Source organism: Euprymna scolopes, chromosome 14 (assembly GCF_053919585.1).
Source record: "Euprymna scolopes isolate OS-2025 chromosome 14, ASM5391958v1, whole genome shotgun sequence".
Classification (NCBI taxonomy): Eukaryota; Metazoa; Mollusca; class Cephalopoda; order Sepiida; family Sepiolidae; genus Euprymna; species Euprymna scolopes.
Window position 1 is genome coordinate 98,325,520 of NC_136495.1, and position 22,431 is coordinate 98,347,950.

Here is a 22,431-nt window from a genome sequence, read left to right on the forward strand (position 1 = left end):
AGATAATCATGAAGATCGCAACATCAAATACGTCATCAAATGGAAGAACATATTTCATCACAGACGAGGAAAAAGAACAAAACCTATAACTACTTTGATAGATACTGAAAGTACTTAGATTATTTACTTCTGAGGATTTTTGTACAAATTGGTTTGCATATTTCAGTGATGCATAATTAATCTGTTGAACCATCAAAATTCTTCTGGCATTTAAGATTTCTGTAATTTTTGTAAATACAGGGTTTCACACTTGGGTTCTGTAGGTGTGGGAGGGGAGGGGACACATTTTTTGAACACTCATTTGAGATCCTTAAACCCCTGGGGAGGGGGTAAAGCGATGTTCTTGAGCTATTTAGACCAAGAGGAATTGTTTAAAGCTTGTTTGGAGTCTTTTAAAAGCTAAACAAAAATTTTCTGGCTGAAGTGGGGGATCCTCCTACCCCCACTACAGTGGGAAACCCTGAAATAAGAGCAGATTTGCTGGTCTGCAACCTCTCACTTGACATTTTGACCAAGCTTTGTGTTTTTGTTCTACTATTCAAGGAGATCACACTAGTCTGTTGCAAATATTGCAATTATCTTAAACTGAGAAATATTTTGCTAAATTCCAAATTTTGGGGTTAAAATACACCAGAATAGTGGTAATGCCTAGAGATATTTTTTTAATTTTATGAAAATTTCATCCTATGTTATTTCAAAAATCCAAAAGCTGTTTCAGGAAAAGCACCACAGTTATCCTTTTTATTGTGCCGTTTTGGAGGGTTGAACGACCTCTTAAAATTGCCACAGTGGCACATGTTTTGGTCAAAACGAGGTCTTTCCTTTCATTTGGTGGTGTTCTAATTATTTTATATTCCTTACCCTTGAAAACTACTTGGGTGAAATTTAGTTCTAAGAGGATTATTTTTAGCCTCAAAATTGCAAATTTTCTAAAATGCCCAAGTTCCAAAATATGGTGCCATGACACATCGATTTCTTATTTCTGGACCTAAAATCAACCCTCTGAAAAAACGGGTTCCTTTATTCAAATATGCAGATTTCTTAGTTTTTACCTAAATTTTATGAGGTGTTCATAAGAAAAAAATCCAAAGGAAGGTGCCAGGGCTGGATGATATGGACTGGAATGTCCATTTATGCAAAGGGGGTAGAAGCCCTTTGTGAATATTCAAAACTTCTGATTTTTGTAAAATTTTAACTATGTATTAGACACCAATGAATATATACTACCAAAATTTCTTAGGAATATTTTAAAGATTTTTAGGAGTATAATATGTGCACAAACTCCCATTTTAAAATGAAAATATTTCAGATTTGCATTAAATTTAATTTAGATATGAATTAAGCAAAAATCTCAATTTCAATTTCTTAACTATTAAGCTTTAAATTTGGGAATCAAAATGAAATAATTGATTTTGATCAAAACTGGCATAAGGATTCTAAGCAGAGTTTATATCTCCATTTTAATCTTTGTAAAGGAACATAAAAATAGTGCAGAAGTTTTCTATTTTAGGGGAATTAATTTTACCTGTCCCAGATATTCTTCTAGTTTATTTATCAAATAGATTTCTACAGATCATCCTTGCACATCATAGTTAATACAATTGAGACTCACCCTCAAAGCGATTTTAAACTTTTATACGCCGTCTGCACACTGCTGCATTTCATTATTCAAACTACTGACATGGCAAAACCTCTATCTGTGGATGACATTAACGGTTTCCAATTAACATAAATCAGTACTCTTCTACATTGAATAGAGTTCTCTTGTAACCCGATAGAATGTATGTCAATAAGAAACAAAATAACCCAAAAAAAAATAAATAAAAAAAATAAGTGCTATAATTTTAGTTTCGGTGCAAAGTTTCATAACGTAGGGATAAAATTTTTGATAGTTAATCATAGTTACAAATAGTCTGAGAAGTCTCACTGTGGAAACACTTGCCACATCTAGCTACACTGAAAAGCAATGATACTGTGAAACAACTCTGTAGATAATTATGACCCCCCACACACATTTTTTATAGTTATAGTATTCAACACAAATGTAGTTTCCCCACATCATTATCATAAAGTAGAGGTAGATTTTGATCCTACACTGTCCTCAATTTTTTATGGGCCATTGTTCATTATATAAAACTTTGTAGGCCCACTTCCATTAGAAATAGCATGAAAAGAAAAAACAAACAAAAACCCCAATATTTCTTCGGTTAATAAGGAAAAGGCCATTTCAGAAATGACAGACCTGATCTTTGGGCCGGCTAGGGATTTTTATCCTCGGCCTCCAAAATCAGAGATTAGAGCATTCCTGTAATGTTCATTGCGGTGTAATGCTGGTTCTGTGCAGTTCTAGGAGATCCACCCTCCTAGGTTTCGCCTTCTCCCTTCGAGAATGGGTTACTTTATTGCTAATCGTCCGAGGCGCCCTGCCGGGAATGCTGACGAGGCTGCACAGGCATCTTTTGCAGAGTTAGAGAGCTCTTCTCTTGAGTACTGACTTTTTCAATCCCACTTTCTAACCTTGGTGTCTCACTGTCTCAGTTCTTGCAGTGAAAGAACTATATAATCCCCCACCTCGCCAGCTGGATCTACGAACTTCTGTCTCATAATATATCTACTTGGTAAAGTGTAGTATCTGTTCTTCAGATTCTACACTTCAGTTTCTTATTCTGTCAGTGGAGGAGAAACCCTTTACGACAGACAATTTTTATTTTTGTTTCTTTTCTCCACGTTAAAAAACGACCCTGGTGTCTAACTATCCCGTGAGGGAGCATTGTAAATAGGATATCTACGTGTCAAGTTAAGTAGAAATCTAACAAGTACTCTCCGAGTTTTTAGCAGATATATTCTATTTTATTAAATTTTGTTTATTCATTTTTATTTGTTAACTTTAAATTAACCTAAGATGTTAAAAATCTTCTTTTAAAAAAACATTTTTGCTTAACATATCAAGCATCAGTCATCACTCTTACATTTTTCTCTCACATATCTTTAACACCTGTCTCTCCCTCTCTCTCTCTAGAGAGAGCTATTATTAGTCAGATCATAAAAGACAACAAACAAGTAACCTGATAGGTGTGCAAACACACAAAGCTAAAAAAAAATTTAAAAAATATGGAGAAATAATAGGGAAAGAGAGAAATAAAGGAAAAACGAAAGAAAAAAACTTTTAAAAAATCCAAATAAATAAATTCCAAAATATGTAAATATGTTGTTAATCATTCAGCATTATTTTTCTAATAATGGTCAATAAATTAGAATTTTGATTAAAAAAAAAAAAAAAAAAAAATTAAAATCTGTTGTGTTGGTCATCATTAGCAGTATCAGAATTTTTGTAGGAATTTTTGACACCCCTAACACGAAACTGCGAATACAATATAAAAATCTCGTAATTTCTCTGTTAAAAGTGGGTTATTTATTTTCTTTATGGATTATACTTCCAAAATAAACTATTACAGTTGTTTTAAAAGTAATAAAAATATTTTTATTTTTTTTTAAAACAGTAATGAATTTTCCGAACTCAATATTTTTCAATTTTTAAACTCAATATTTTTAAATTTTAAAAATCTATCAAAATTTTTCTATTGATTCTATTTTTACGATATTTTCAGGGTCAATGTGAAATTTTATGTTCTTTCCAATAAACCGAATATAATATTTTAGACAAACGTTTTTTTTAAATTCACGCCCCCCCATTTTCACGCCCCCCCCATTTTCACGCCCCCCCCATTTTGAAATGTCTATTAAAAAGTAAATAATTAATTTATGTTTAATAGGTTTATATATCACAAATTGAAGAGAAAAGGTCAATAAATAATATATTCAAATTTAAAACAAAAAAAAAAAATCAGTTTTTTAGAAATTTACCTGTAAAGTCCGAAGTTTAAAACCTTATTTTATAAGAACACATTTTTTCTTTTTGTCTTTTTTTTTTTTTTTAATGAAACCTTGGTCCTTGCTCCTTTAATTGAAAAAAAAATTAGGGCTTGAATTACATTTTTCGAGGAGTTATAAGCTTAGAAAGATAGGGGGTCGAATAATTTACGCCTCTCATTTTGAAATGTCTATTAAAAAGTAAATAATTAATTTATGTTTAATAGGTTTATATATCACAAATTGAAGAGAAAAGGTCAATAAATAATATATTCAAATTTAAAACAAAAAAAAAAAATCAGTTTTTTAGAAATTTACCTGTAAAGTCCGAAGTTTAAAACCTTTTTAAAAAAAAAAAAACACATTGTTTTGTTTTGTTTTTTTTAAAAATAAAACCTTGGTCCTTACTCCTTTAATTGAAAAAAAAAATTAGGGCTTGAATTACATTTTTCGAGGAGTTATAAGCTTGGAAAGATGGGGTGGAATTATTCACTATTTTCACGAAATTTCTGACACTGCTAGGTCATCATATGATCTTTAAAACCGGAGAGGGAGAAAGGGAGAGCTATTCAATGAAAGTGAACACGAAAGAGTCAATATATGCGTGAAAAAAAAAAAAAATCACAGAGCTATTAAGTGTCAAAAACAGTGTTTCCATTTGTTTATTGCGATTTGTGTGAGTGAAAGCTTTTAAAAGTTCTTCATGAATAAGAAACCGTTTCATTCACAGTAGCAGTAGTATTATCAAATAGTAATCGCAGCTGCTGCTGATGGATAAGAAAAAGAACAAGGATGATGACGCGGTAGAAAGAGGGGGGAGTTCAGACCAGTATGAAGAGAGAGAGAGAGAGAGAGAGAGAGAGAGAGAGAGAGAGAGAGAGAGAGAGAGAGAGGTTGACCCCTCCCTGCTTCAAGAAATTCACAAAATGTTTTTTTTTTCAAGCGAAAAGAGAAAATTACAAGTACGCGTGTGTACACAGACACGCATTGTTACAGTGCCGTTTTTTTTTTTTTTTTTTTTTAATTATTTAAAGGAAAGCAAAGTTGGATTTAACTGTACAAACTTGTCATTATTTTGTAAAATTATTTTGCTAGCTTAAAAAAGCACAGGGGAAAAAATTCACTGCTTTTAGTGAATTACATGAGCAACCAAAAATGGCTTCAATAGCGCACTCATCGAATAATAATATGCAAGGCAATTTGACCAATGTATTCATAGCTTTTTTGTGGTTTATAGCAGGTAAGACAATAGATTTATTCATTTTATATATAAATATAAAAAATACACATAACTTTCCATTTTCTTTTCATTTCAGGGTTTCTTTTAAATGTCCTATTTTATCAAATTAAAACATTAAACAACCCAAAAAACCACCTATATTTTTGGACGCTACACAAACTCAAATCACACGCCACAAAAGAAACAAAGTAATCGAAGTACGATTTAGGGGTGATTTTATTTTTTGAACTTCATTGAAAGGCAAGGTTGATATTTTCATACCATTTCATCCGAAGTAATTTTTTTTCTTTTTTTTTTTGGTAAATTCTTGCTTACATTACAGTATTAAATAGTATTAAAATAAATAAATAAATAAAACAAAGTCATTTTGTTTTGTCACCATCTTTTTCGTAACGATATATACATACATATATATTTTTTAATGAGGAATGAAATATTATTTACCGTTAAAAATGTCCAAACAAAAATCTGCATTTCTACCCGGATCGATTTCGTGATAAAAAAAAAAAGAAAAAAAAAAAGTTTGTTTCGGACTTTTTTTTTTTTTATATAAGGATTGATAATTTGGATTATTCGGACTACTATTCTCATCTTGAGTGTTTATTCAAGTCTGGGGGTTCAATCCTTGCCACAGGCGATAAATTGACTCAGCCATCGGGGCTGCCGGCTGCAGTCTGCACCGTGCACCGGCGTTTACAAAAAAACAAAAAACACAAAAAAACAAAAAACAAACAAAAGAAAAAACAACAAATTCCGAAAAGATAATCGCAAATAATCGACATCATCCTAATAATGAACAATATAGTAGAAAAATAATTTTAAATAAATAAATATACTAAGTGTATAATCAACAATGTTATATATATATATATATATATATATATATATATATATATATATATATATATATATATATATAAAACCCTAAATAAGCCATATTGCCATTTGGAACGTTAGACGCTATTTGGGATAGTGTCTAACAAGGGACAGTGGAGGACTGGAGGAGGACTAGAAAAAAACCTTTGCAGTTTAATACAATTAGAGAAGCGAGAAACGGGGAGGGAATTCCAAAGTTTAGCAGTCTAGTTTGCTTCTCTGGTATTAATAAAAAGACAGAATATATATTTCTCGTCTATGCGTAACTTTGATAAACACAATGAATCATATTTTGTATTTACTATTAATTCAATATTTATTGAAATCTAAAAAATAAAATAAAACTAGTACCCATTAAAAATATGTAAACATGACTATATATTTTGACTTATTTATCCCTAAAATTCTCCACCTGGACAACGCCGGGTCAATTCAGTTGTCAAATTATCTAGTGTTGCGACTGTTGCGTACTAGTGTGACAATAAACGAGGAATTAAAAAAAAAAAATCAAATTTCAGCATTTTTCTTTTTGATAGAAAAAGACCCCGTCTGTGTAAAGTACACGCCACTATCGTTTCAAAGTTATCAGAATAAATCAGAAACTTGTAATTTGATGAACAGGTTACCACAACGAATGACATAACATTTGGACTGAGATTTAAATCAATGATTTCGTTCAATGACAAAAAAAAACAAAACAAAAAAAAAACCAATCATGTCAACAGTAATGACTAACATTGCATAAAAGGATATCGACCAAGTTATTTAAACCGAAACTAATGCTGCAATGCAGTGTATTAATTACCAAAAAAAAAATCGTTGTTTGGAATCAAATTTTATGGAATTTTTTGGAATTTGACTAGAGACATCAAAAAAATGAAAGAGTGGATATTATCCTTTTCTTTAATTTCACATTCGTAATTTTACATAAATAGTGAGAAACTTAAAAACAAACAAACAAACAAACAAACAAAAAAGAAAAGAAAAAAAGCGTTATAAATTATTTTCAAGAAATAAAAGTCGGAAAATTAATCCAAGAACAATTTTTGTGACATATTTGCGTTAACTTAAAATATTGGTGTTTGAATTACACTTAGTAAAATGCAAAAAATACAGAAAAATGGTATTTGTGGTTTTCTTAAGATCAAGTCGACAGATTTTTTAAAAATGTTTTAAGCAAAAACAATAATTGTTATGCCTAAAATAGCAATATATTAAAAAAATTATGAAAATTCATTGAGTAGAAAATTATAATTTTTACGGAAAATTAAAAGAAATTGCATTTTCCTCAAATGTGAGCACCTTGATATTGCGAATACAGGGGACACAATATCTCTATTTTCACCATTATAGTGGCTGACGACTTGTGTTGTTAACCGATGGCTATAAACTTTTTTTTTTTTTTTTTTACTAAAAACAATAGCAGTTGTTCTACTCTATGAATTTTCGTAATTTTTGGATATATTACTACTTTCGATACGACAATTACATACTGTTGTTTTGGCTTAAAAAGTTGATCTATCGACTGTATCTTGACGAGCAACAAAAGTTGATTTTTATGAATATTCGGGTCTGTTTCGAACTAATATCACATTTAAAATTGTCGCCGGCAAGTAGTTTTACTGTTTTTAGGATGTATTCCTTATAAATTCACTGGTCGCCATTTTGAATATTGTTTTCTTTACCAGTCAATCGGGCATCGTTTTCCAAAACAAGTCAACCCGGTTTGATTTTGGTGGTGGAGTGGGGTGGTAAGAGTGCTGCCCGCGCAAGTAATTTCGCTTTTTAATTTAGTTTTTCATTTTATAGATGAGGGTAGGTCATTTTTATTTATCACTATTTTGAGGGTAGGGGGATTCAAAGCTCACTTTTCTTTTGCTCTTATTTATCATTTAACTTTTTTTTAGGCAGGGTCATGGAGTAAAACAAACAAAAAAATGTTTAGATATCACGTAAAACATTGGCATTTAAAAAATGAAAATAAAATGACAATTTATGTTTTCGGCTTTGTTCAAATTCGGTTTGTTTACAAAGGATTTATTTACTTCAGTTTTGTGCGGACGACCGTTGTTTTATATTGGACGCCCTGAAAAGGTCCCGTCTGATTAATGCTTACCAATTTTAAAATAAGCAAACGAACTTAGCTATTTTTCAGAATAACACAATATTTTTAACTGGCAACAATCAAAATGAACTTTTTCAGAGCAACAAAGCCATGTTTTCTTCGATTTTTGCCAATGACCCGCGCACGCGCTCTATAACTACTTAAATTAATGTATTATGTGTTTTATTTCAATTACAATTAGCAGTTATTATCTAATGTTTTGTTCTAATTTAAATCGATTCTAACTGAATTCTGTGCAGTCGTTGCCGATATTTTTTTTTAATTGAAAAAAGACGCTGACAATGACATAACTTTGACACTCGCCTCACACTCCCCCCCCCCAAAAAAAACAAACAAACAAAAAAACAAACAAAAAGCACACACATTTTGTCCGGATGACTCAGTGAGCGAGTAATGTGCGTTAAAATATGATCATATTATTTAATAGTAGAAAGTAATGTGCGTTAAAATATGATCATATTATTTAATAGTAGAAAGTAATGTGCGTTAAAATATGATCATATTATTTAATAGTAGAAAGTAATGTGCGTTAAAATATGATCATATTATTTAATAGTAGAAAGTAATGTGCGTTAAAATATGATCATATTATTTAATAGTAGAAAGTAATACGCGGTACTTATTTACTTGCTTTCCCATGTGGAGCAATTCAGACCCATAAAAAAAAAGTAATCTAACCTGGATGAAAAATTAAAACTGCCTCAGCCTAGAAAGATTTCTCCTTCACTAACCGAGGACAGGGAGATGAAGTATTTATCAAAAACTATACTACACTTTGTCCCTAGCCAAAAAAAGTTTTAAAAGTTCGTAGTCAAAACTAAAATGAAGCTTTTGTAGAGAAGATAAGATCTATTTTCACTTGGAAAAAAAAAAAAAACTGAAACAACAAATAGCAATATGCTTTGTTTGGGATGAACAAAAATAAATAAAAATAAATTCATATGGCATTAACATTATACGTCATTCCCTTAATATTCTAAAAGGATGAAATCCTTTTAGAAAACAAACAAGCAACTTTTCATCTTTGAGTTTTAACAGACATGCAGACAATTGCAAGAGTCAGAGTTCCTATTTACAATGCCTCTCCACGGGACAGAGTTAGACACGAAAGTCGTTTTTTAACGTGGAAAAAAAAGGAACAAAAATAAAAATCGTCTCAGTCGTGAAGGATTTCTCCACTAGCAGAACAAGAAATTGAAGTGTGTAGCATCTGAACATATACTACACTTTGATCTTGGCCCGAAAAGTAGTCAGAAAAAAAAAAAAAATTCAATCAGCCTACTTGACTTCTTTATATGTAAGGAGCATCACAAATGATTGAGATTGATTGACCCTGATCGGGGAGTTATTGCTTGAAAAGACTGGCCTCCTTTGAAACAATGCACTGAATGACAATAGTAAAAATGAATAAAATGAGAAAGAAAGTTTGCATTGTTTTTTTTTTCAGTATTTTCAATCATATAGGTAATACATATATTTGATAATGATTTTATGTATCTCAATTGAGCAGAAAAGTGGTATTCATATTTTTTTTTTACTAAGTGGGATGGAATGGACACTGCTTTTTATTCAAATGAAGCCAAAATAGGAGCAATAAATCCTTTTTCCACACTTTTTGTTGCAAATGATAGAAGTAAATGAGAAAAAGTTGAGTGACAGTTTCTCTCTCCACCTTCTCCAATCGTCTTGGTCACCTTTTAAGTCAAATTTTTAGCTGATGATATGGGAACCATAAAGTGTATGCGTGATTTTGAAAATATTGTCTTGAAACAAGTTACTGAGTGGAGTTGGAAAAGTGAGTGGGGAATGTTGGTAATAGAAACGGCTCCTAAATTAGTGGAGTAGATATAAAAAATACATTAGCCTAATTATATTTTACAATTAGTTTTACAATCCATGAAATCAATTACCTAGTGTTGACTAGAATGCACCGAAATCAATTTTGTTTTTAATTCTTATTTGTTTGCACATTTTAAAACTAAACATATATTCTTCAATTAAAATCTGAATTATTTCCTTTGTTTGCTGTTTTTTATTATGTGATTATTTAAAATGTTTCATGTTAATTGTCATCTAGTTCAGACTAAATTTTTTTAAATAGATTGTTGCAAAGTCTGTTACTATATTGCAAATAACATGATACAGCAATAACAAATAAAACTTTGCTAGTAAGAAGCAATGTTTGATTTGTCAGCTTCAATGCTATTTGAGTCTGACTTTAAAAATCTGACAAGGTAAATTATAATAATTTAGGAATGGCTCATTCCCTCCAAGTGGCCGCACCTTTACAATATTGCTATACAAGTAAGAAAATTCTGTTATACATTGACGACAATCCTGTGACGTAATAGATTATTTCAGATAGCCAAATAGTCAATTTTGTCACTAAAGAATTTATCAATTTAAGAGTATGTGACAGACTCCATCCTAATCCAGGATTGGACAATGTTTGCAAAAATTCAGGAGTGTGTAAAAACACATGATTTTTGTTTTAAATATGAAAAATTAAGTACAAAAAATGTATTTCCTTTTACATAGACTGTGTGACACACCTATCAACAATTCTGATTTCTGAAACTCGTGAAAAACTGTGAAAACTAATTTTCTATAATTAAGTCAAAAAGCATTTTTGTTTTGTTTTCAGATAACTTGAATTGTTGAGCAAGTTTTTCTCGGTATAAACTAAACTATTTTTTATATTAATCTGATTCTATTTTTCTTGTCCCAAATAACTCCTTGAACCTAAATTAAGATCCATTTTTTAACCGATTTTGATTACATTCATTGGGGCTCATATTCAAAGATCCAATCCTTTGGAAGTAATTGCTGTATATCGAAATTATTGCCTTGAACCTTGTGGGCATCTAAAATTAAATTTATCTTGATAATTGTTAACTTATTGCAATTTTGCAACTAAGAGATTTTATATATATATATATATATATATATATATATATATATATATATATATATATATATATATATAGTATTTATGAGTCACTGCTTACCAAGGCCCGGGAACCACTGAAGGATAAGGCTTAAGAGGATTATTGTTTGGACAATGATTGCTGTCACAAGAGAATGGGAAACAGTGGTTGGAATGAACAGAAAATTACTTAAGGACTTGATTTTTCAAAAGGGTGGGTTCACAAGTATTTGTTTACATTAGACTTACAAATGACCATGCTACGGTTGGAAAGCAGACCAGTGGAAACTTGCTCATAGAAGTTTTTTGGCTTTTGGCATAGAAAAAGAAAAAAAAAAGGTTCTTTTCTTGCTGTAAATTTTTTACAGGCAGAGTTTGGAGCTTAGTTAAGCACCTACCATAAACATAACGGTACAATAGAGAGATGTTAGCAACATCTTTTCTGTTTTCTGTAGAGAAGACATCATCACCCACTAGATTGTGAAGTCAATTTTGTACTCTGTCAAGATAAGAGTGCTCCTAACGGCACCTCCTCAGGTATAAGAACAGTACTCCATTTTAGGATGAATCTTGCCCTCATACAGGTAGAGGATTGCATCAAAAGTTAGGTATTTTCTTGAGCAGTAGAATGATGCAGCCATTTTTCTAGCAACCTTATAGCAACAGATTTGATGCAAGTCTTTCATTTTAGGTGAAAGTCAATCCAAAAACTTATAAAAGAAAAGGGCTTTCTTGAGAGGCAAGCCATCCATTTTCACTGGGGAGAAGTGGGGATTTGAGCATTGGTGGTGAAAAAAAGAGAAGCTTTATTAAAGTAACAAGCTATTTACCCCATTGCATCATGCATGTGCTTCAAGATGATAAAAGTTAACATTTTCCATGCAAGGATTATTGATATTTAAATGATTAACTGTTTAATAAATTCAACATCAGATTCTGAAGCATGTTCAAAATGTCAACTAAATATTTTTAACTTATTACATAAACCTTAAATTATTTTCAGTTCTAAAACACCATTCATATGATGTCTACTGCAAGAATACTACTACAATATCCATTCATATCATATCATTAAAGATTACATTAATTTTGAAATTTTTTTTTATCATATATATATATATATATATATATATATATATATATATATATATATATAAGCCTCATCCCCCTGTCTATGCAAACTATCAACTAGATTATTGTAGGTTCAATCCTTGATTGGCATGGATGCTAATATAGGAGAGCTGTGATGCAGTGAAACTGTCTAGATTACATACACATAATAGTTTTTAAATAAATATTAAGAATTATTTATATACTCACAGACACTTGTGCAATCATCAGTGTAGGAAGTGATAATTACTGCTGATTGGGAAATTAAAACTCAGTTACAAAGTCACTTCATAGACTAGCATTCTCCCTTAAGCCTACCGGCAGTTAGCATAATAATTGAGAGAAATTGACTGTTTATACATGCCAAATTAGCGGGCATACATTGTAGACAGTCCGAGAGTATTCAACGATCATATGTTGGACTGATACATTTACACTAAAGTTGACCATTTGTTTGCAAGTATTTAAATTATGTAGAGGAAAGCCTTTATATAATTAATCACATCTGAAATTGCTTTGTTGAGTTAATGCGAGAATATCTAAGGATGAAACAATAAAATATCAGATGATACCAACAGACAAAGAAAGATTTAAAATTTTGTTTTCTATTTAAAATATGTTCAATTTGAGATTTCTAAAGAGACATTAGCTGGAGTTCTTGTTTATTCTCACTGCTGAAATATAACAAGAATGGATGTTATTAGAGTGTGTTCATTCAATCTGCATTGAAAATCCTATTTCAAACGTGAGCATGACAGATTAAAGCAAACACTATTGAAAACTTAAGCATGACAAACCAACAGTCAGTCTTGTAAAGATGCTTGGACACCTTGAATATAATGCAATCATTCAATTTCTATAATTAGCAATGAAATTATTATTTCATACTGAAATGTGACCATCAAACAAAGTAATTATTTTTTTAAACTTTTGTTCACCCCAAACAAGACATATTGCCACTGAAACAGGGACTACTGTGATAGGGACCAGATAGGGATAGGGAAACCTAGGTGATAAGTTTAATTTCTGCATGTTGGTACTGTTAAACAGAGCAGGAAGAGAATTCCAAATGTAAATAGTCGAAGGAAAGAAGTTATCAGTAAAAAAAATCTTCCAGCATCTGAGGAGCTCTATAATGAAGGGTGGCACTTTTTAGCTGTAAGAATGCGTCTAAAACATTACATCCCTAACAGTTATTTATATAGAATATATAATTAATGGCTGTCCTCTTTCATGAAAACTTAAAACTAAGCTTAATCCATTGTATATTTTTGTCAGAAAAATATTTACATTTAAACATAATAAACCAAGTCTATGACAAAAGATAGATCTATGAATTATATAGCATTTAATGAATGACTATGTTCATAGTCATTCATTAAATGCTATATAATTCATAGATCTATGTTCATAGTCATTCATTAAATGCTATATAATTCATAGATCTATGTTCAGTGAATACATGAAGAAAACAAAGACTATTTTCTATTTTTGCGTAACTATTTTTTGTGTTTTTAATTTGTACAACAACAAATAGAGTAAACTGGTAAAGTCAACGTACGACTTTGTTCACTGCAAGGTTGAAACTAGAAACTGCTCAGCTTTAGAAAAGGTGCATTATAAAAAAAATGTGGTGGTATCATAAGCAATGATAAAGCTATGAAATATAATAATCTGCAAACAGATAAGTTGAATCCACAAGTTCATTGCCAGACGTGATGTTATTAATCTTTTTACTGGCTCTATTAAATTCCATTTGAGTAAGAATTTGACATTTGAAAACTTTAATCTTTGTATGTTAGAATAAAAATTCTGAAAATATTATGCTTGTGATGAAGTAAAAATTTTGGGAATTCACAGCGTTGGAATCAAACCATACACCATGATTCCACAATCCTGTTTGTACCATAAGCCGTTGAGAGATTGCAGTGTTTCCATACAAAAACATTGCTGAATGAAGCAGACTATTGCTTTTAAGATATAAAGTTATCTTGTCATATTTTCAAAGTCAAAACCAAATAGCATTTAGGCTTACAAATCAAACTTTAATTCTGACTAGCCAATTTTCATTTGTTATCGTTATATCATGTTATTTGGTAATGTAATAACACATTTAACTAGATTTATTTTTTAAAAATTACTTAGTTCGATCCAAACAATTGCTAAAATGAATCTTATTTTTAAGAATTATCTAAAAATAAATATCCTCATAGAGGATAGGTAATTTTAAATTGAAGAATACAGTAGGAGTTATCTACCTTAAATTTAAATATATACAAACAAGTAAAAATTAGAAACTAAAACTGCATCCTGGATAATGTCAACAAAGTAATGCATATTTCAAATAAGGAAAAAAAGTTCATTTGGTTTTAATACACAGAAAATTGTTTCAATATGCTTAAAAATAAAACTAATAGTTAATTAGTGTATGGTATATCAGGTAACATTGATAGAATTGTACAAATGCTACAAATTTGGCCATGGTGCATGAATTTTTGTTTACCAAAAAATTATGTTTTGATTTAAAAACCTACAAAAAGAAAATCAATCATTAAGCATTTTTTCCAAGATAAACCACTAAGCTCATGATTTGTTTTATTTTTTGTGTGTATGTGTGGTGTAGCCAAACCGACACTCATAACATATTTCGAATTTCTAAGTTGATAAATATGTAAATATTTGGTTACTAAAATATTTCTATTCAAATATGATAGTCACTTTATATATATTAGCCGCCTTGACTCAGTATTGCCCAGGAATGTTTATTTAATGCTCGTTTCACATTGCCAATGAAAAATAAAGGATTATTTTGAAATATTTACAATGTGTTACACAAAGGTGAAAATTAAATTGCATAATCACCTTGAAGAGCATAAGAACAGGATTTTTAGTGACAATATATTAAAATGTTACGCAGCATCAATCATGGTCCTAATACTCGCAAATAGTGTAAAATGCAAAAAATGACTAAAACTAAGGTAGTTTAATATTGTAATAATTATTATGATTAAGTAGTAAAATCATAGGTGATCCATCCGTGTAAACGCAACATCAATATGTATTTAAAAACAAAAAAGAAAATGTTTAAATATTGATAAAAATAAATCTTTTAATAAAGCGATCTAACAAATGATATTGTAATTAACTGAATTATAATATGAAAGTATGAACCCGCATATCAATAATGAAAGACTGGTCTAATAAAAGCAAAGTTTTTATCAATATTTCATTTTGCTTTGTAGCAAAATGAAAAGTATGGGTGGCACCCATAAACGTGTTTAATGTACCTCATGTAGCCTGTTTTTGACGTGTGAATGTAATACGTATAAAGCTAATTATAAAGACAAAAATATTCAGTGTTTGATCTAAGTTAAAAAATAAACCTTGATGTTACAAAAATATGATAGCTTATTACAGAGTTGATTATCTGTAGAATGTACAAGTTGTGATCTTAAACTTTTACAAGAATATTTTAAATTGATTACTAGGGCTATGACAACAGCATACTCTTTTCATTATTTTGACTCGAGTATATATCCAACACAGACACAGTTAATCAATCGAGAACCACATCACTATATAAAAGCATATAAGATATCAAAGGATACACACTCGAGAGTCAAAACAATGAAAAGAATATGCTGTTGTCCTAGCCCTATTGATCACCCTCATAACAATAAGAGGACTTATGACAATCATGAATCAGTGTATTATGAGAATTTTTTTTTGTAATCAATTTAGGATTGTTTAAATTACTTTTTGATGATAGAACATTTTAAAATTAGGCTATCATTTTTGAATTACTGAAAAACAACAAATTTTATTTTTAAAACTGCATTTTCTCTTATAGCAGACAATTTGCTTTCTTCATATCTTGTACATGAAAACACGGAAGAGGACGAATGTAAGAATGTACGACACAACACATCCTCGACAGATGGTTTCAATTCCATCTTCTAAGATGCTCTTTATGCCCATACAAGCCTGGTGCCTTTCTGTGCCATGAATGATGACTGGGAGGGGGCATCAACACTTATGTCACCATTACAAACAGCTGGACTTCTACCAGAAGAAATAAAAAAAATTCCCTACTGCTAATAGTACTGCTATTACTAAGTGTACCCATTTCAAAACAGTGTCACTGAACTAGTTTTGCAAATTGCTATGGTGTTGAGTCCCATTGGATCAGACGAATCAAATATTATAATTTATTATAATTAATAATAAGAAAAAAATATTAATCATAAGAACATTCGTAAAAATACAGTTTATATTTTTAGTTGACATAAAATTTGTAAAATTAAAAATTAATGAGTTTTTGTTTTTATTAAATAAAATGTTACTCTTATATAATTCAAAATCGATTCTTAGGATTATGGGTGACCATTAATGAAAAACAAATATAGAGATGAAGATGAGGATTCAGTTTAACATATTTATGTCTACTAATTAAAAAAAAACAAAAAAAACAAAACAAAAAAACAAACATCTTGGTTGATTGAAAATCATTGTTTACTTATATATTTATATAAAACTGGACTGTTTTAAAACCATTGTTTACTTCAGTTGGAAATAAGTGCCTCAGCTAACATTTTTTTTTTTACTTATTTGGAAAAAAAATCAAATGATTCTAACATTTACTGAAAATTATATTCGAATAAATGAAGGAAATTAATTGAATGAGAATATTTTCTTGAAATACTAAAAAAAAACCCACCCCAAATCTCGGTCTTCCTCTAAGTTTATATTCTTTTATGCCAGTAAAACAGATATAGTGATACTCTAAAAAGCAATAAAGAATAATACTTTCAAAGTAATGTTTATTATTAGTATATTCTATGTAGAATCAATCTTTTGTGATTTTTAAGATATTTTGGTGGGTTGGTTCTTATTGTCTTTAGGGCTTTGGTATGATGTTGTCCAATAACATTTGAATTCGACCTGAAATATTAGAGCCAGCCTCATTGGCACTGAAATAACATTATTATTATTATAGTAGTAGTAGTAGTAGTATTGCTAATGATGTTATGAACAGTAATAGTGGTGGCGATTTGTAGTTAGGATAGGCATGTGACTCAACTGGTTTATGTTTCACAAAATAAACTTTCATACAATGATAACTGTGATAGTATTAGAATAAATAAGAATAAAAATACTATTTTTATAGTCCAGCCATAAACACAGAAAAGTGGTTGGTTGAGACTAGGCATCAAGTTAAAACTGTTACTACATATTTTGAAGCAAGCAAGATAAAACTGTCAAGACTATATATATATCATTAATGACATAACATTTCCATTTGAATGTTCTTTATACAGTCTATCTGGTATAATGTTAATTTGTGTAGTTTAAATCTTAAATGGTGATCATAAATAACTCTTAGTATATATTTTTCTCTTTCTTCCTATCCATAAAAATAGATTATGGCAGTTTCTGGACTTTTTAAATGTTTTTTTGTTGATCTAGAAATGCGAGAAAATAATTTGTGCCTTTTATAAAATAACATATGTATCTGAACTTTGTCAATTACACTGCATAATTTTTTCACATGCTACGCCGTGTCATATGTATTTATGTATTTGTAAAATGTATATAATTATAACAGTAACAACTACAATGACCAAACCGTCTTCCAATATGCAGATGAAGCAATAAGGAAACAACACTGTTTTATATGCAAATGAACTCTAAAGTTAAGCAAAAATATTTTTTAATTAAAAAATAAAATATATTCCCAAATAGTTTTCACTTAAAAAGTACATGAGAAAAATTAAAGCTCCTTTCCAGAAATGTTCATGTGAGGTTAAAAAGATTGTTTTAAAATCATTAAGATTAGTCGATCTTTTATTTGTATTAAAAACATTAAACTAACATTATGTATAAAAAAGTTATTTGTGTTTGTACTGAAGTTATTTGACCAGTGTTCTGATTTTACTTGTACTCTTTAAAGCCATTTTAATGTGGCATTTCTTTTTTGAAATTACTAACATATTTTTTAAACTGCAAAAAGAAAATAGCTAGTTAGAATCAAATATCAATTTGCCAAACAATACCATTTAGGTCTAACTTTGAGAATGCAACTGAATTCTCCTTACATATTAAATATATATTGACGAAATTTAATATTACAGTTGTCATGGAGAAAATAGGTTTTCAGAAATATATATATATTTTTTTTTTAATTAAAAATAGTTTAATCCAACTCTTAGAATATATCCTCATACAAAGGCAATTTTAAAATGCTGTAACAATAAAAAAGGTTTAAAGAAATGAAAAAAATTCTCATTCTTTGTTGAAATATCAAGTTATTTTTTATGGCATGGACAGCAAAGTTTTCGAAGAGAATGGATGTAATTCACATACAAGGCTAGATGGAAACAAACAAGTTCCTCTATTAAAAACTAAACTACTATTATAGTATAAATAAATCCAAGTGAAAATGACTTAGAAGTAAGGTACCCAAAATACAAGGACATTCCAAACGTAAAGCATCCTATTTTTTAACTCAAAAGTTGAAGAGCTATGAATACGGGAGTGGTACTATTAAAACTAGATACCGTTTATGCTCCATATTTTTCTACATAGTCATCATTCTCAATGCATTTTTGATAGGAGTTTAATGAGGCACATCTATGACGAGTGTTGGTTTCTTATAGTCTCACATCATCAATATCTACAACAGAGATGAAACTTTCAGATCATGAATGCATAAGTTATCATAATGCAATTTTCAATCCCCTCTGATCCATTTGAGCAGAATAAAAAATAGGAGACATTACTTTTGGAAGGCCTCTCATAGATCCAAAGTTAAAAAATACAAGAAAATTCTTGAAATGCATTTCATTTTTGGGGTTTCATAATAAAAATGATAATTCATTAGTTAAATGTTACAGAGTTAAATGTTATAGTGAGTTTTGAAATGCTTTCACATCTAAAAAAAAAGTGTGTCTATTCAATCTGTGCAATTAGAAATGATATTGCTATTTTACAAATTATAACTGTTAAAGAACAATCAATAGATGAATGGCTAAAGCATCTTAAAGAGTAGAGGAATTGTAAAAAAATCAATCACACAAAAACAACTATTAATTAAAAATGTAAACTCATGTTTTACTTAATTTGCATATCTAAGTAAAAAGATAAGTTATAATTGCTTAATCCAAGTAAGAATAAATCCTAGAATGCTATTTGAAATTCATCTTGCAAGAAACTAACTACAAGACTGGATTTTAATTGTTTAATATTGGAAGCATATTTGAGGATTCAAGCCACAAAATACTTATGCCGAATTTGCAAAGAAAACAAAATATATAATAGAATAAAATTAAGTTCATATTCACATTAATAAAACACATTCTAGACACTGCACCTATATTTTAAATTATAAAATTTTGTCATAAATGAGTAATCATTTATACTGTTTATAGAGGTGAAAGTTGATAATTTTTGTCTTATTTATTTAAGCTCTTCAGTAGAAGAGCGAGATTTATTTACTGAACTCATTTCAGTGACAACATATACAGAAGCCAGATTCAGCTTAAAAAAAAAAAAAAAAAAAAAGATTTGGAATCAGATGTATTTTTTGTTTTTTTAGACGACTCCACTTCCGAGAGAAACACACAGGGTGTATTTTTTGTAGAGGATTGTCATATAATCCCTGAGACAAAAGAAAATTATCAAATATATATATATATTGTTTATAGTACACACTTTTGAATAGACACATCTTAATATCTGTTCTGGTTTTAAAACCTATTAAACAAAAATTATTGTTTTAATCAGATAATTATATTTTAACACAAATTAGTTGACATTAAAACTACAATGATCATTTGATTTCGAATGAAACTCTTGGATTTAGCTTGTTCCCTTTACAAAATTACTATTATTTGTTATGGGACAAATTTTTTTTTTAGAAACTTTCCTTCAAACCTCAAATATTTACACATTACTTCCTAGATGTGTCATCATATATTAGTCTTTTTGTGCATTCTCATAAGTACCGTTTTTTTTTCTTACCCTGAGAACACATGTAAATAAAATAAACAGTTACTTGTTGATCCTATCAATAATGAATCATGTCTATCTAAAGGAAATGTTTGTTGGACAAATATACTTTGATAAAATATTAGTCTACACACTAACATCATTTTTATGTTTTGGTTTAGTATATATATATATATATATATATATATATATATATATAAAAAAAAAGGCAATGATATTTTTTCTTGTTTTTAGAGTGATGTATATTTCCTTTGATTTATCTCTAATCTAATTGGAGGAATATAATGTTTTTGTTATGCTGTCATGTTAGCCAAGCTGCAATGTAAGTTACATACTTGGGTAAATATCATTGGTCATGTTTGTCTACTCGTTTTTTGCCGGAAACTGAACAATCATTGTTTTCATAAGATCCTACTGATGGTTTCTCATTATCACAGTGAAAGATTAAGCCAAAGAATCATAAGAATTTCTTTGGTTAACATTCCATTTGGTCATTAGAAAAGTTAATGGAGAACTCGCATTCTGTAATTGGAACAGCAAGATAACTTAAGTATTGTTAACCCTACCTTCTCTTTTTCCAATAAAAAACAGGAATAACTTTTTTTTCTTTTTTTATAAAAAGGTACAAAGCATTTTTGTTCATCTAAAAGATTATAAAAATCCTATACAAAGCATTGGTAGAATTTTTGCATGAGAAAAGAGAAAAATAAGTAGGAAAAAATACTCTCAGAGGAAAGCATTTATCTTGAATCATACAAACGATTCTTCTGTTTTTGGGATAGAATGCCGTAACTGAATCCCAAATAAGAAATGTCTCAATTATTTGGTATGCAAACCAAGAGTATAACATAACTTTTTGACTAAAAATTTCTAACAACATCTGAATAGCATTAATGTAAGCGTACTTCTTTTCCTCTAGTGGAACTCTTGAATGTCTCTTGAATGTTTCCATTATTTTTATCAAATTTTAAGTTACCAGATGAAAAAGAAAGAATATTTATTTTTTAATTAAAAGAAAAAAAAAAAGTATACTTTTATGATGCATCCTTTTGTTAAAGACAATATTAATGTATTTTAATTCTCGATTTATGAACTTCTGTGTTTCAGTCATTTACAACAATTATTGCAAATCCATATTAAACGAAAAAAGAAAAGTTGGCAGTAAATATTTAAAGAGGTTTTCTTTGTCTTTGTGTTTCTCTTTTAAATAGTAGAGAAGCGTTTTTTAGTTATGCCATTCTAGCTACAATGATAGTCTAAGTATTTTTATGCACCACTAACCATGAGTGAGACACCCAATAACAGACACTCCTATTTTTAAGAGATGCAATAACACCAATCTTATGAAGGAATCCTACTGAACAAAAGCCGACTGCAGAAGTCTCCACTGTCACTAGGTTAAAAATGCACTTCTGAATTTTTGAGACGACGTATGAATGTTTGTATTGTTTTGACAATTATTCTAGTCTTGGGTGTTATTAGCACAATGTTTCGATTGTTGAAAATGACCTTTTTTTTAAGAATTTACGGACACACCCTCAAACCCACAATCTAATTTCTTACAATACATAGTTTGAAAAAAAACCCCCAAAAAACATGGATTTTACACCTAACAAGGTTGTAGGTTTCAACAACCGAAATGTTGTGCCAATAACACCCAAGATGAGAATAATTGTCCAACAAGCAAAACAATAGAAACAAAAATAAACTTGTTAATCAATAAAAGAAGACTATTTAACCTCCTGTATTTAATTGCAAATCTAACCAAATAAATAACTGAAAGGTGCATACATAAATACATAATATACTGGCTTTCTCTACCTGGCATTGCCCGGGATTAAACCATAAAATCCTAGTTTGTAACTAATTAGTTCAATATCTATCAACTTTTCAAATATTTTATAAAATTTAAAGTAAGCCCATTTATTTTTGCAAAATGTAATAATTAACTTTTAAAAATAAGCGATCACATTTTTGTTTGGTTATTAAATTATTAATTTAATTTGTTGAAGGTCAGTTTTTGTTTTCAACTAATTACAAAATATTAAAAAAGCCAAGTTCTTTTGGAAGAAATAAAAATGCAATGATTTTAGTAATTTATGCTATTGCATTCAGGTTTTAAGTAAACAATATATTCATAAGAAACGGATTTTCTAAAAATGAAAAACTCAATAGCAGATGATGAGAGCTGAGATTTAAAATGGAACCTTAAGATGTTCAATTTGATTCTTTACAAAATGAGTTATTTATAGCAAGTTGATTGTGTGATAAAGTTTA

The 22,431-nt window shown here is 29.4% G+C and overlaps 2 protein-coding genes across 2 annotated transcripts in view; one reads left to right on the forward strand and one right to left on the reverse strand.

Moving 5' to 3' along the window:
* The window catches only part of LOC145293196 (uncharacterized), a 421,398-nt gene that overhangs the window by 168,273 nt on the left and 230,694 nt on the right, over positions 1–22,431 (reverse strand). The window lies entirely within an intron of this gene.
* The window catches only part of LOC145293197 (uncharacterized), a 67,852-nt gene continuing 50,182 nt past the window's right edge, over positions 4,762–22,431 (forward strand). Inside the window, exon 1 of the mRNA XM_080139697.1 lies at positions 4,762–5,110. Coding sequence (XP_079995823.1) covers positions 5,026–5,110 — 85 coding nt within the window. The 5' untranslated portion in view covers positions 4,762–5,025. The remainder of the gene's footprint in view (positions 5,111–22,431) is intronic.